Source organism: Coffea arabica, chromosome 7c (genome assembly GCF_036785885.1).
Source record: "Coffea arabica cultivar ET-39 chromosome 7c, Coffea Arabica ET-39 HiFi, whole genome shotgun sequence".
Taxonomy (NCBI): domain Eukaryota; kingdom Viridiplantae; phylum Streptophyta; class Magnoliopsida; order Gentianales; family Rubiaceae; genus Coffea; species Coffea arabica.
The window spans coordinates 15,803,791-15,818,530 of NC_092322.1; the positions used below are offsets into that span (position 1 = coordinate 15,803,791).

General features: G+C 34.7%; 1 protein-coding gene across 4 annotated transcripts; it reads right to left on the reverse strand.

Annotated features, from left to right (window-relative positions):
- Positions 1-493: 493 nt before the first annotated feature.
- Positions 494-10,103, reverse strand: LOC113699365 (putative disease resistance protein At4g10780). Of its 4 annotated transcripts, none has more exons than XR_003450406.2 (4): positions 9,892-10,092; positions 2,759-5,758; positions 1,623-1,741; positions 494-1,120 (listed from the first exon to the last, which is right to left on the reverse strand). XR_003450406.2 is itself a non-coding variant. In XM_027219693.2 (4 exons), exons 2-3 carry the CDS (start codon positions 5,751-5,753, stop codon positions 2,781-2,783), a joined length of 2,850 nt encoding a protein of 949 aa, XP_027075494.2. In that variant the 5' UTR covers positions 5,754-5,758; positions 9,892-10,093; the 3' UTR covers positions 494-1,120; positions 2,759-2,780. The 4 variants fall into 4 exon arrangements, 3 of the variants coding, with proteins under 3 accessions (XP_027075494.2, XP_027075492.2, XP_071914287.1); XM_027219693.2 differs by lacking the exon at positions 1,623-1,741 and having other exon boundaries at positions 2,759-3,664; positions 3,788-5,758; positions 9,892-10,093; XM_027219691.2 differs by lacking the exon at positions 1,623-1,741.
- Between the last annotated feature and the right edge of the window lie 4,637 nt (positions 10,104-14,740).

Consider the following 14,740-nt stretch of genomic DNA (forward strand, 5'->3'; position numbering starts at 1 on the left):
CTTTAATAACTCTGTCGATTCAAAACCACTGAACTTAGTTCAATGGCCATCAAGGTGAGTCTTAAGACCCTGCTTGGGCTATAAGTGGAGGTTTAAATTCCACTTACAATAAAAAAAATTTCAAGATTATATGCCAAAATACTCTCTTGATTTATTAAGGTCTGTGTCCCTACCCCCTACTAGTCCCTAACACAAAGCCTCCTTAGGCTCCCCTCTCCTCTAGTCTAGGATAGATAGGTTATATAATAATTATCGTCTCTAGAAAAAAAAAAAAAAACTGTCATTTTAAACTTTGGAATTGACACAAACTCTGAAGTAAGTGTAACTTAATAACACTTCCATAAGAAAGGGACAATAGAATTAAATATCATACACTTCCATAATGGGATTTGGCCATTGTTCTAAAGAGGGAAACTAAACATCTATATGAGCTTAAAATACTAGACAACCTTTCTGGTTACAGAGGTTTCTAAGAGAATAAATAAGAATGAGATTTCGAGCACAACTGATTATTGGAATAATGGAAGGCAAAATGTTCAGATCTGTTGCATTTCTTATTCTCAAAAATACATTCCAACCACTTTCTACATCATGATTACGAAAAGAAAAGGAATCCATGAATAAAGCCCCATTTGGTTTATTGGAGATTTCTCTGTTTTACAATGTCCAACTCGTCCAATTTGTTCCTCCAAAAGACAGCACTTTGGTGTCCGCTGAAATAAGTTGGACTAGGTTTCAAGGGAACTGGGGTAAATTCTTAAGCACCGAAAAGTTCAAATTCGACAGCATCGAAAGCCAATGAAAGTCGAGAAATAACTGTACAAAAGGGCAGATAGGCAATCCATAACTGTTAACTGCTTATGTGGCATTTCCTAGCTGGCTTAGCAAATGCAGGTTCAGAACAATATTAAGACTCGGCAACTGGGATTAACTGTCTTTACTTCATATTAGCTTGGGTTCCTGAGAGAAGCAAAACCTTGGTGTGGTTGAAAAGCACTGACGCAAATTCCAAGGGAATTTAGGATGATAACAAACTTCATTTCCAACTCTGGATGAACACAAAAGAGGCTCCGAGTATTCTCAGGCGCTTCCCAGCAACAACAGCTGCTGTGCTGCAAAGCTATAATCATGTGGTCAAGATTAAAGTAAAAAGAACACAGAGGAAAATAAACCAGATATCCCCAATATGAACACACCGCAGGGCCCAAGAAGGCTAAGGGGGAGCACTGATGCAAGCAAGTCAAGTCAAGGAAAGGGGAATTACACCATAAACTGGAACTTAGGAATTATTCAGCAAATCAGAAGTTTGGGATTCAATAGAGCCAAACCACAAATGAAAACTGCTAGAAATTCAAGGGCTTCTAGCCATGTTTGTAGATGTTGGCTTGTTCTCGGCTGATTATTTTGATTATTTCTTGGCTTGTTCATGTTTGTGATGTTCTTATTTGGTTTTGTGTTCAGATTATAGATTTTTTAATAACCAAGAAAGCTAAAATCCACAATCAACAAAAGAGTTGCTTTTGCTGATTCTAATTATTCCTATAATCACTTTCCATAATTAGATTTTACAAAATCTAAAGCAACTGAGAACAAGGCCAAAGTAAAAGATCTCAATCACCAACCAGAATATTTGGTGATGCCATGGCAAAAATGAGGTCAGAGGCTTATTGGAAGTCAAATCAAGAAGATTCGCCAGAGCACCAGCCATTCTGATGGAGACCTTATGTATCTTCTTTTTTCCCTGGCAAGGGGATTATCTTAGTATCTCCAATTTTTGAATATTAATAACACAGAATAGCTGTCATTATTATGGAATGGGAAACAATGGCCATTGAGTCAACCGACCATTATGAGAAAGAATTCAAAATTAAGTTCCAAACTTTGCTTAACCTGGTCTAAATGTGTCAGTCGAAAGGAGAAATATTAGGAAGTTGTCTAGACCATTATTTTGCAAGATTTGAGAATTCGTAAGCTCTGACTACCCCAAGAATATATTATACTCAATTAACTACTACTTTTCTATCAATGACAGACATGGTATGAATAGCCACTGGAGACTAATACTTGAAGCCCATATTCCCCAAGCCCAAACTACCAATTTAGAAATATAAGCGTTGCACCTCTAGTTTTTCAATTTGCATTCTCCAGTGATGGATAGATTTCTTGCATTTTTTTTTGGGGGACCATAAATTCAACCTGTGCTGTGTACAGAAAAGGATGGAACAAGCAAATTATAACTAAAGAAAGCAAATTAATAAAAACGAGAATATCCAAATGAACAGTAGATATCTTCACCATATCAGCCACAAGGAACTAATCAAAGTATTAAAGTGCACATAAGTAATTACTGCTATTACCTATAGCAAACAACATACATGATTTAATGCAAAAGCAGAAATCAGGGCCAAACCAGAATGCTCCTGGGACATGCACAATGATGCATGACATAGGGAAATACAAGCAGAATTTGGGAAAAAAACAAAATTAATGGCCACAGTAATATCGGTGAAAGAATCTGTCTGATATCTAGCTAACAGATCACCATTCAAACGCTACTTCACCTATAAGATCACATGAACAGAATTTGACAGAACTGAAAGAAAAGGCAACATAGTAGTTAGTGTTTCACTTTTTTTTTTTGGGGTGCTTCACGTCTTTATCTTCATGTTGGATCATTTCAGACAAGTGTTGGTAGTGCAAATAGGGAGTTGTGTAACAGGGACATGGAGAACAATTGAGAAGGAAAAGAGAGACTTACTTGAGGGTTGAAGGAACCTTGATTAAACTACTGGAAATTCAGCAACAAATTGAACAAAAGGTTGTATGACATTCCCCAAACCAGGATCTTTCCATTGCAACAACTTCCACCACTCCAGCTCTTCTTTCAAGATTTCAACAGCTCTAAAGGCCGGGGGAGGATTTGGTTGTCCACCGATGCTGGAAAAAGACAGAGGCATCCTTGCAAGATTTTTACACCCCATTAACCTTATATTCTCAATTGAATCACAGATTATTGTTCCCTCACAGATGCTCCTTAGTTTTGGTAGATGTTGTAAAGTCAACTTTTTAAGCCTTGGGAAGTTGATGTAGGTTATGAATGAGTGTTGGTCATCGTCACTTGGACTGAAAACCATGTTGCCACCTTCCTTATCAGCTATTATCTCTTCCAATCTATCACAAGACAGTACTTCAACTACTTCCAGATTTTGCAGGTGCTGCAGCAACCATGGTGTGAATATTGTTGTCATCGTATTGCACCGGCTGATGCTAATCGATTTTAGATGGCAAAAGATCCTACATGGAGGACGGTCAAACTCAATTTCGCATTTGAAAAGTCCAACAAAATTTGGCAAGAAATGGAGACTCAAATGCTCAATGCTTTCCAGGGGGGCCCAAGGAGATAATATTCTCTTTCCAACTAGTTGGTCATCAGAAGAGGATACCTTCATGATGCACTCTAGTTCAGGACAATTGTCAATTAAACAGCCAGTCAAGCCACTTTTTTGAATATTGAACAATGAAAAAGCAGTAGTTAAGCAGGTGCCTAGGCCGTGACATTTTATTATAGCAAGTTGTTGAATGTCCTCTGGCAGCACTATGGCATTCTTTCCTTCTAGTTCCATGCCCCTAAGCGTCACCTTCTTGTTAGTTATTTGGCATGGACCTGGAGACAGAAACCTTAACTGGCTCAGACTTGGTCTCACTTCAATAGTATAAAAAATGGGAGTTTCATAGCTCTGGTGATACCTAACAAAATGACAAAGAGTGTCTATATCATAAAATCCACCTTGAAATTCTTCCAGATGTTTCAGTGCCTTTAGTTCTTCTACTCTGACTTCCACATCTTCTGGAATCCGAAGGCTTTGAAGATGGGAGAGTCTGTATATTGTACCATCTGGAATCATCCTCAACCCTGTCCTATCCATGTTTAGGCAGTTCAGATTGACCAATCTTTCCATGCCTTCAGGTACATTGTTGATAGCAGTATGGCATAAATCTAACTCCCTTAATGCCTTGAGCTTCCCTATTGGCGGTACAAAACTGAGTCTACAACAATCAAACAGTAACAGTGCAGTAAGGTTCCCCAATTGTGAAATACTGTTTGGCAGCATTTCAAGTTCACAGTTGCGGCTTAAATTCAGAACTCGGAGGGCTCTCAACCGAAAAAAGAATGAATCAGGAATTAACCTCAATGGATTACTCGCCAAATTCAAGCTTGAAAGTTTAGGACAGTTAGGTGATGTGCCTGACGAAATTAATGATATGTTGTTATGTAGCAATGAGACCTTTTCCAAGTCCCCTTTCCATTCAATCTCATCTGGTATATGTTTCAAGCATCTTCCAGATTTTACCATATACTTACTGTCAAAGTCCATTATCGTTAGTGCCATATCTCTTATCAAACAATGCATCTTGACACATTCAGTTTCTCTATAATTACTCACATTAACTTCAGTATGGCTTTCCAATAAGCATATACTTTCAAGTCTTTTCAGCATCACATGACCCTGGTCAAATAACGATAGCCTTGATCTTCTTTTATCCATGACTCCTTCCAAAATCAACAATCTTATTAATTCATCCCTTGGAATTTTGTAGTTTTCAGGGTAGAAAGAGCAATACAAGAAGCATTCCTTCAGTCTGCTATCTCTCAAGTGATTAAAACTGAGATGTAAGCTATCAAAGAGATTGCCATTTTGCCCAAGAAAAGATCCTTCCAACTCTTCCAAGGCTTCCCTCCACTCATGAATGTCATCCACTCCCTTCATGTTTCCAGCCAAGGTGATAATCCCTAGTGGCAGACCACCGCATCTTTGAACCATAGACTTCGCAATCTCCTTTACATCCAAAGGAAGTTCAAGTGAAGGGCGAAGTTTCTCCAGAAACAATGTCCAAGCTTCTTTCTCGCAAAGAGGTTTGACTTTTATTTCCTTTTGGCAACCGACTTGATGACACACTTCTAATGATCGACTGGTTACTATCAACTTGCTTCCATCTAAACCTAAAGGAATTCCAATTTTATTTATGTCAAATGGGATCCATACATCATCCAATATGATCACAAAATCTTCCATTCTGCTTAATGCCAGGAACAATTTGGCTGCCCTTTTCCTCTCATCTTCCTCATTTGAGAGATCCACATTTATGGCTATGGCAACACTGTCCTGTAATTTATGGATGGTCCCCTCTTGTGAGGCAGTAACCCAGTAAACTTTATCAGAGAATTTAGTTCCAATGACAAAATCCTCATAGATACGTTTTGCTAAAGTTGTCTTGCCTACTCCTGCCATACCATATATTCCAACACTTGAGATCCCATCATTCATAAGCCATGCCCAGATTTCTTTCAAATTTGTTTCAATTTTTTGGCCTTGCCACTCTGTTTCTACTAGCAGCCCATCAGGCAAAATCTCCTCTAGAGATGCACCCAGCTCTGTAACTTCCTTAATCATTTTATCAGCATGTTGCACCATCTTCAAACGCGCATATATACTGTAAAAGCTAGCTTGCTGGGCTTGTTCTTTGAGGCTTCCAAATTCTATTTTTATTTCATCTACTGCTTTAAGCCACTCTTCAACTGCCCTCTTCCTTTTCTTTCGCAGGTGTGACTGTGCACCTTGGACTCTCGCGATCATATTGTCCCATTGATGCCTCAAATGATCAAGTTCTTTTTGAACATGTTGCATCTTCTTCTCAAGGGAAATGTAACCATATAATGGTCTGATACCAAGGTCTATAAGTTTATTAGCCATGTTCCCTACCCAAAAAAAAAAAAAAAAAAGAGGAATAATTAACTTGGTTTCCCAAAAACTAAAGACAAAACATCAAAGGTTTTTGAAAGCATATAAGCCTTACAAAATCAGTTTATGGATATTATAAAATTCCTCAATGAAATTGCTGACAATGTCAGAGTTAGTATCTAACAATAAATTCATGATGAGCTTCACGGACATTACTCCTTGGTCAACTCTGTTTTTATAGTTCAAGGATTATTTTAATAATATGTTTTTACTTTAATTGATTTTACTTGTAATGCATCTCTGACACAATACATACAGAATCCTCTTGAAAAGGTGTATTTGAACTGTTTGGATTTGATACCCTACAGGCCAAGTCCATTGGAGTTGTTTGGATAACTCAAGACTCTTCAGATTTAGAATCCACCGTAAGTCCCAAAGGATTTCACCTATTAGAAACGATTGGAATGGAAATTCATTCAACTAATGTCATTTGAAATTCCTCTCTCTAACTCTTTCTATGATTTCAATCTACCAATCAGCGCAATCTCATATTTCTTTTCCTTCTCTTTCTTTCTATTTGTTTTCTTTAGCCATTCTCGCTTTCGAACAAGGCAAAAAACAAAGTCTCTGTTAATCCTGTATAATTGCCACATACAAGATAGCAAATTTACCAAGAAGAATTACAGACCAAGTAGGTGTTTGAATTCTGATTGAACCACATGAGTCACTTTTATCAATTTGGCTATGGAAGGAATGTTAGTTGTGACTATAGGTGTCAAACAAACCCATTTAGTTAAATTTACCCATATCCGCCCATGAATAGTTGGGTATAAGTATCTTAAGTTTTTATATATGGGTACAAATAGGTTATCCAATAATACCCATTTACTAAATTGGTATAATTGGGTAACCCACCAAACCCAACTAACCTATTTAGAATTGTCTTCACAATCACATCCATTTAGAATTGTGTTCAACAATAGTATTTTAATTTCTTCAGCACCTTTGACCAAACGTAGCACCAGAAAATGGAGAACCTAATGAAAATGTGGGAGAATCTGTTGGCTAGTTTTCAACTTAAAAACAAAAAATAACTATACACTCGGAGATTTTTCTATCGTGTTTTCATTAGTGTTTTCCTAGTATCCAGTTTCAAGTTCTTAGATTCTTCATTTTTTTATAATGTTAACTACTTTTGTTTCAATTATTATTATTATTTGTTGGTTTTATCTCAGCATTTTATTTTCTCGTAGTTTGTTAACTTACTCATTTTTCAGCATTACCAATTTATGACAATCTTTATCCTCCTCTCCTACCTTCCAAAATGAAAATTTAAATTTACACACAGAAAAAAATGTTAGGGGTTAAAAGTTTTTGGATTAAGTTTTTATGTTAACTTTCATATTATTTAGTTCAAAATTTTATATTCTTATTGTTCAATTATTAAACAGTATGCAATTTTGCGACATAGCGTACGGATGAAAAAAAATGGTAATTAGACTTATTGGGCATTACAAGTAGCTATTTAAAATTAATGATAGATGCAAACTGCAAAGGGCGGTATAAATTGGTAATTTAGTTTACAAAATAAATTTAGATGGGTCTATAAAAAATTAGAATAATTGGGTTATAAATGAGTAATTGAATTACTCAACTCATTTTTTGACTTATCCATTTATAACCATCTAATTAAATGGGCATAAATGGGTTGACTCATTTATACTCGTTACCTATTTTAACCCACCCAAGTCACCCATTTTGACACCTCTAGTTGTGCCCTTGCATTAGCTCAACAAAACTTTGTTGTGTGAACTAAGAAAACCATCATTATTTTTTTACCAAAATTGGGATTAATCTTCAAGCAAGCTTTTATCTTAGGGATGTTTAGACGAAAGCCAATCAGGAGTTTGAGTATATGCCTAAACCCCAAGAAGGTCCATGTGTACCACGCGACATGCCATATAGTGTAGTAATACCAATTATTGACCACGATGCGCCCTACCTTGTCTACTACCTGCTAGACAAGGTATGACCCACCAACATTACTTGGTGATCAGTTATTGATACCAAGGTTTGCAAAATCGGGATCTTATGTAGGATCAATTTTAGTTTCATAGGATCGGATCATTGGATCGTAAGATCCCACCAAAAACTCCCAAATTAACTAAATTAATTAATTTGAAGTTCATATACAACTTTGTACAACCAAAATGATATCAAATAAGTAAATTATTTATAAACATATAGCATGTTTTACCTATAGTTTGACAAGCAATAAAGAAAAAGAATATAAACAGTTATAAATTATGATTACAAGTTTTAAACCCAAATGCTTTACAGTTTACACAACAATAATTTCAAATCTAAAATAAGCGTTAATCTCCAACAATAATAAAAAGTCATAACTTCCCTCTAACATTAAAATCATTAATTATTTACGTATCTCAATTATTTTTAGACCTTTTTTGACCTCTAGTAAAACCGAGACTTCTAGTAAAATCTAGACCAACATAGAAGAATAAACACCATTAACACAACTTCAAATGCAATTCACAAGAATATTAAGTAATACAAGGACAACAAATATTAGAAACAAGCACTAGAATAAAATCCACAACTATATATATTTTAATGTCACAAAATAGCTACAAAAAAAAAAAAGAAAGAAAAGCAACGGAACCCTAAAATGAAAAAAAAAGGTCTGGGCATCTTGTCTAATTAAAAATAAGAATACAACCCATCTTAACACTTAATATTAAAAGCATTTAGTACACATATATAGCTGATAGGCATAATTAAAAAAAAACAATCAAATTAGGGGTTACGGGTACTCGCGGTTGTTTTCGTTGGGCGACTTCTTCTACTAGAAATTCCTTGAGTTTAAACAAGGATACAAAGTCAATAGAGAATTAGAAATGGGAGATTAGCAAAATTTTGGAAAATTTTATTGGAATCTAGATGGAAAAGAAGTTTGGAATGGAGATGGGGAAAAACCAACGAGGATTTCTCTCTTTTCGTCCTTTGTGACTTTGTCTCTGTTTGTTTCATTCATTTGTTCCTGAAACTTTTGTTTTTGAGATAAAAATTGTTACAAAATTATAATTAAGGGATCTAATTCTTTGATAAGTTACAAACCTGCTCCAAATGTTTCCATTTAGTTTCAAAATTTAGCCCCACATTTACAAAATTTTCAAAACTTCATAGGATCGCAATGGGATCATAGGATTGTACAATCCTATGTACGATCGTATGATTCCACTAACGATTCTAATGATCCTATGCATATTAAGGCAATTTTTGATTCTATGCATGATCCATATCGATTTTGCTGATCCGAATCGTAGGATCGTACGATCCTACGATCTGGATCGCGATTTTGACAACCATGATTGATACCAATGCACCACATAGCAATGTCAACTGGTGCACATGGAGCATCTGATAATTTTGCCCTAAACCCCGATTCACTTTTTCGCTACAAAGGTCTGAATCTGGTGAGTTTATTGTCATGCGATGAGCAAGCTTGGGCTTGGCAAATATGAGAAGTAATGGTACCTGGTCTTTTTTATTTTTTGGATTTTTTCACATTGCATCTAAATCAGATTTCATCATTTTATGATTAAACAAGGTTCAGTACTGAACAATGGGTTTAACTAATTTGTTCAAATGCTTTTTGTTTTCAAACGATTTATTCCAATCCATAAGCATCCATTTGAAATTCTTCATAAAACCCTGATAAATCCTTGCTGATTGAATCCAGATTGAAAAAGCTCAACACTCGTTCCTGTATGCAACTTTTCAAATCACTTGCTCACTTTACTAATCAGTTGAAACAAATACATCCTAACATTGCAATGAAGAACAGGCAAATTATTTGCTTTTAAAAAATTGGTAAAATTAACCAAGAACAAAAACAAGACAAGGAACCATTACAATGAAAACTACCCCTAAGCAATTCCCAACAAGAAATTAACCAGAAAAACCAAGAAAAACAAAAAACCAAAAAAAAAAAATTCAGCTTAATCTGAAATTATTCATGCTTTTTGGAAACCTAGAACTAAAAAATTCTTCGTACATTTGAATTCAAAATTAATCAGACACAGAAAATTCATCGAAAATCATAAAACGCAAACAATAATTGTCGTATTACCTCAAATGCTGCGCTGAAATTCACCAAACTTGATGGAGAGAAGCTGGTGCCGCCTGGACGATCTGGAAGAACAGATGCCGATAAAAATTTCTCCAGAAATGTATAGTGAAGTAAATACATGAGTCCGAGTTGACTCAAATGACGAAAGGCCAAGACTTTCAGGTGGGAACTTGGAAGTCAATAGCGGTAAAATGTGAAGAAATTTCCTGCAGTTTTCTTCGAAATTCTGTAGGGTAATATTGCCGTTAACCCCCTGTTGTTATAAGCTTGTGTGATTTTGCCTCCTAAATTTTACTTATCATCAATTGACTTGAGGCACAAAAGGTAGGAAAATTTTGCGGTCCTTTTTGGGTATCAGTCCCTCAATATATATCTTAGTGATTTATAATTTAAAATTTTAAAATTATTACAATCTAAGATTCAAAAACACTTATTGTGCCATCCAATATGCATATCAACATAATGAGTCTGCAATTTCTATTTGCAAAGTCACTAATTGATAATTTAGTGCTGTTGAAAAATTGATAAGTGGTACAACAACTATCAATATTATATTATAAGCTTAGAAAAAAAATCTTTAGGAGTCTAGATGCTTAAGACGCAAGCACTGGTTGAATGGATCTAGAGCTCACAATTTGTAACTTGTGCATCTAAATTTTTACAAAAATTACAATTACATCGAAAATGTACGAATTTACACCGATGTTGTTAGATTGAAACAACTGGTTTGAGATAGAACTTGTGAGGCCTCAAATCCGTCATTGAATTCTACAAGTTATTATTATTGTCGGGATGCCCTAAAACATCGGGAGTATAAAAATCCAAAATCCAAATGGAAAAAAAGATAGCAATCTTGGAAAAAAAAAAAAAAAGGAAAGGAAAGGTAGAACACCATAGCAGATGTCATGTGCATGCCATGTGGACCAAAATGACTAATAAGCCTGGATGGTGAAAGCCTGCAATTAGTTGAATGGATCCGGAATCTCACAAGCTGATTTATTGTCTAGTTCAAATCGGTCGTGTAATTTTTACAACATGCGATGTAAATTGACATAGTTTTTGGTGTAAAATTTGACATTGTAACTCATTCGTCTAAGTTTCTACAAAAATTACAATTACATTGAGATTGTACGAATTTATGCCCAATGTTGTTAGATTGAAACAACTGGTTTGAGATAGAACTTGTGAGGCCTCAAATCCCTCGTTGAATTCTACAAGTTATTATAATTGTTGGGATGCCCTAAAACATTAGGAGTATAAAAAATCCAAAATCCAAATGGAAAAAAAGATAGCAATCTTGAAAAGGAAAAAAAAAAAAAAAAAGGGAAAGGAAAGGTAGAGCACATAGCAATGTCACGTGCATGCTATGTGGACCAAATGACTAATGAGCCTGGAGGGTGAAAGCATGCAATTAGCAACTTCAAAGAAATGTCCTTCACTTCAGGAAATTATTCTTGTAAATTCAATTGGATTTACGGGTCGTCTTCCGGTCTTCGCCGTGTAGAAGTGTACAGATTACGCGGTTAAGCAATTTGTGACTTTCGGTCATTGACCTTGGTCAATGCGTCGATGGAGATTGGAGATGATAGGAGGAAATTTGCTCTCATTTTCCCTGTAAATTCCTAGGAAGGTGGGTCTTAGTACCAAAGGGAAAAAAAAATTGTAAAAAAGAATCTTGGTAGCAAAACAAGTTGACTTTTGTAGAGTGTGTGTCTATATACACACACACATACACATGTATATATATATATATATATGTATACACACACATACATATATGTGTTTGTGTATATGTGCATGTGTGTGTGTGTAATGTACATTTTGAGGATAAATTTGTAGATTTCTATTGAAATTTTTTTCTCCAAGTTACGGAGGCAGAGATTTAAGAAAGAGAGAGGATGAAGGGAGATTTGAATTGAAGAGCTCTAAGTTTGGGAGTCTCAACTTTATCAATTAGACCAAGACCTTCTTAACGCAAGTACTTTTGTGTGTGTGTGTGTGTGTGTGTGTGACGTACATTTTGAAGATCAATTTGTAGTAGATCACTTTTTAAACAAGGTATAATAACCTGCTTAAAGAGGTGGCCCCTAAGATGCAGTATTTACAAATTATTACAATAATAATGCAGTTCAAGCTTGACCCTTTTCCACTAATCACAGTATGTATGTTAATCTGGTGATACAAGTTTGTAACAAATATTTATAACACTCATACCAGAATATATATATATATACAACATTTGGATTGCCATTTTCTGCCAGAAAATTGCATCATTTTCTGTGATCACATTTTCCTATTATCTTTTCCCCTCACATATATCAAATCGGTACAGTAATTTTTTCATAAAAAATGATGGAAAATACAATCCAAACGGACGATCATAAATCCTCTTATTTTCATTGATCTACTATATATATAAGTTTAATATGCAGCACAGTACAGATACTTGTACTTAATTCTGGACTTGGACTTGGGACAGCCAATAATTCAACCGCAACTCAAAAAAAAAGAAAAATTCAACCGGTTTTAACGGCCTTGTGCTTTTTCTAACCGACTGAAGAGTCTTGTCCAGTGCCTATATATTGCAGATAAATTCTTCTGACATTATTAGTAAATCATTCGGTGATGCGACCAAGATTCAACCAGAAAAGATAATTATCATGATTAGCAAGTTTGATTTGTGATTATTTTGTGTAGTTAAAAAAAATGAAAAAGTAAACTCTGCTAGCCAAACGTAGTAACAGTCATTTGTATGTTTTAGATTAATACAAAGTACAAAATATATATTGATCCACTTGAAGCACATTATAGGATTTTAATTTTCTTTTTTGCTTCTGGGGTAGAAAACATGGCAAGAATTCAATAGCAGGAAGAAAACATGTGATCTAAATTGACACAACTTTTTGTATAAAATTTGAGTTTGTAACTTATACAACTAAAGTTTCTACAAAAATTACAATTACATCGAAATTGCACGAATTTACTACGCCCGATATTGTTAGCTTGAAACAATTGGTTTGAACTGAAACTTGTGATGTAAATTGACCACAATTTTGGTATAAAATTTAAGTTTGTAACTTATACAACTAACTTACATCGAAATTGCACAAATTTACACTCGATATTGTTTGATTGAAACAACTAGTTTGAACTAGAACTATTTACACTTGATGTTGTTAGATTGAAACAAGAACTATTTACACTCGATATTGCCAGATTGAAACATCTAGATTGAACTAAAACTTGTGAGACCCCAAACCCTAGTTGAATTTTGCAAGTTATTATAATTGTCGGGATGCCCTGAAAACATTAGCTGATTATTTTCCCAAATGTATTTGCTTACATCATCATTACAGTTTCCAATACACTTTTTTATCTTCCCAATTACCTTTTTATCTCACATACATCACATCACAAAAAGTGTTACAGAAAAAATATCTCAAATAACTTACAATCCAAACAAACCACCAAATCCAAATGGAAAAAAAGATAGCAATCTTGGGGAAAAAAAAAAAAAAGGAAAGGAAAGGTACACGATAGCAGATGTCACGTGCATGTCAGGTGGACCAAAATGACTAATGTGCCCGGAGGATGAAAGCATGCAATTAGCAACTTCAAAGAAATGTCCTTTATTTTGCTGGAGTGAAGGAAATTTTTCTTGGAAATTTAATCGGATTTACCTGTTATCTTCGGGCCTTCCTTGTGTAGAAAAGTATGCAGGATTACGCGGTTAAGCAATTAGCAAATTTCAGTCATTGACCTCGGTCGTCAATTGAGATTGGAGATAATAGGAGGAAATTTCTTTCTTTTTCCCTATGAATTCCTTGGAGGGTGGGTCTTAGTACCAAAGGGAAAAAATTTGTAAAAAAGAATCTGGGTAACAAAGCAAAGTGACTTTTGTGCAGAGAGAGAGAGAGAGAGAGATTATGTGTGTACACACACACATTTTGAAGATAAATTTGAAGACAAACTGTTTTTTTTAAAAAAAAATGGGGAGGGAGGGATCTAAGAAACAAGAAGGATGAAAGCGATTTGAACCCAAGAACTCTAAGGATACGTTTAATAAAGTTGAAGTTTGAAAACTGAAATTTGAAATATGAATCCATTAAATTACTAAATTATTAAGTATTAAGATGTGCATTTGATAAAACTGAAACATGAATCTATTAAGTTATTGATTTTTAAGCACTAAATCTGATACATTCGGGTGTATATCATATTAAGTGCTAAGTGAATAACTTATCACCTATTTTTAGGAGTAAGTTTTGCCTTAACAATTCAATGCCACTTAATTAATTCAGATGTTCAATTTTTTGTTATCAAACGTGTCTGAACAAGTTAAGATCCGAATATATTAAATTTAAGTGATGAATTGGATTATCAAACAGAGGTTAAATTTGATACATTGAGCGTATATCACATTAAATGTTAAGTGAACTGCTTATCATTTATTTTTTACAGCAAATTTGGCCTAAAAAATTCATTGCACTTGATTAATTCAGATCTTCCTGGTTATCAAACACACCTAAACATATTAAGATTTTAGCTCATTAAATTTAAGTATTAAATTTGGTTATTAAACATGACCTTAGGTCTCAAGTTTAGCAATTAGACCAAAGCCTTCTCAACGTAGGTACATCTGTGTGTGTGTGATGTACATTTTGAAAATCAATTTATTGGCGCTTTTAAACAAGGTAAATCCTGTTTAATGAGGTGGCCCAAGGTGCAGCATTTACAAATTATTACAATAATAATGCAGTTGAAGGCTTCAAGCTTGACCTTTTTCCACTACTCACAGTAGGTAGCTTTTTATAGGCAGCACACCGCAGACACATGTACTTATTCTTCT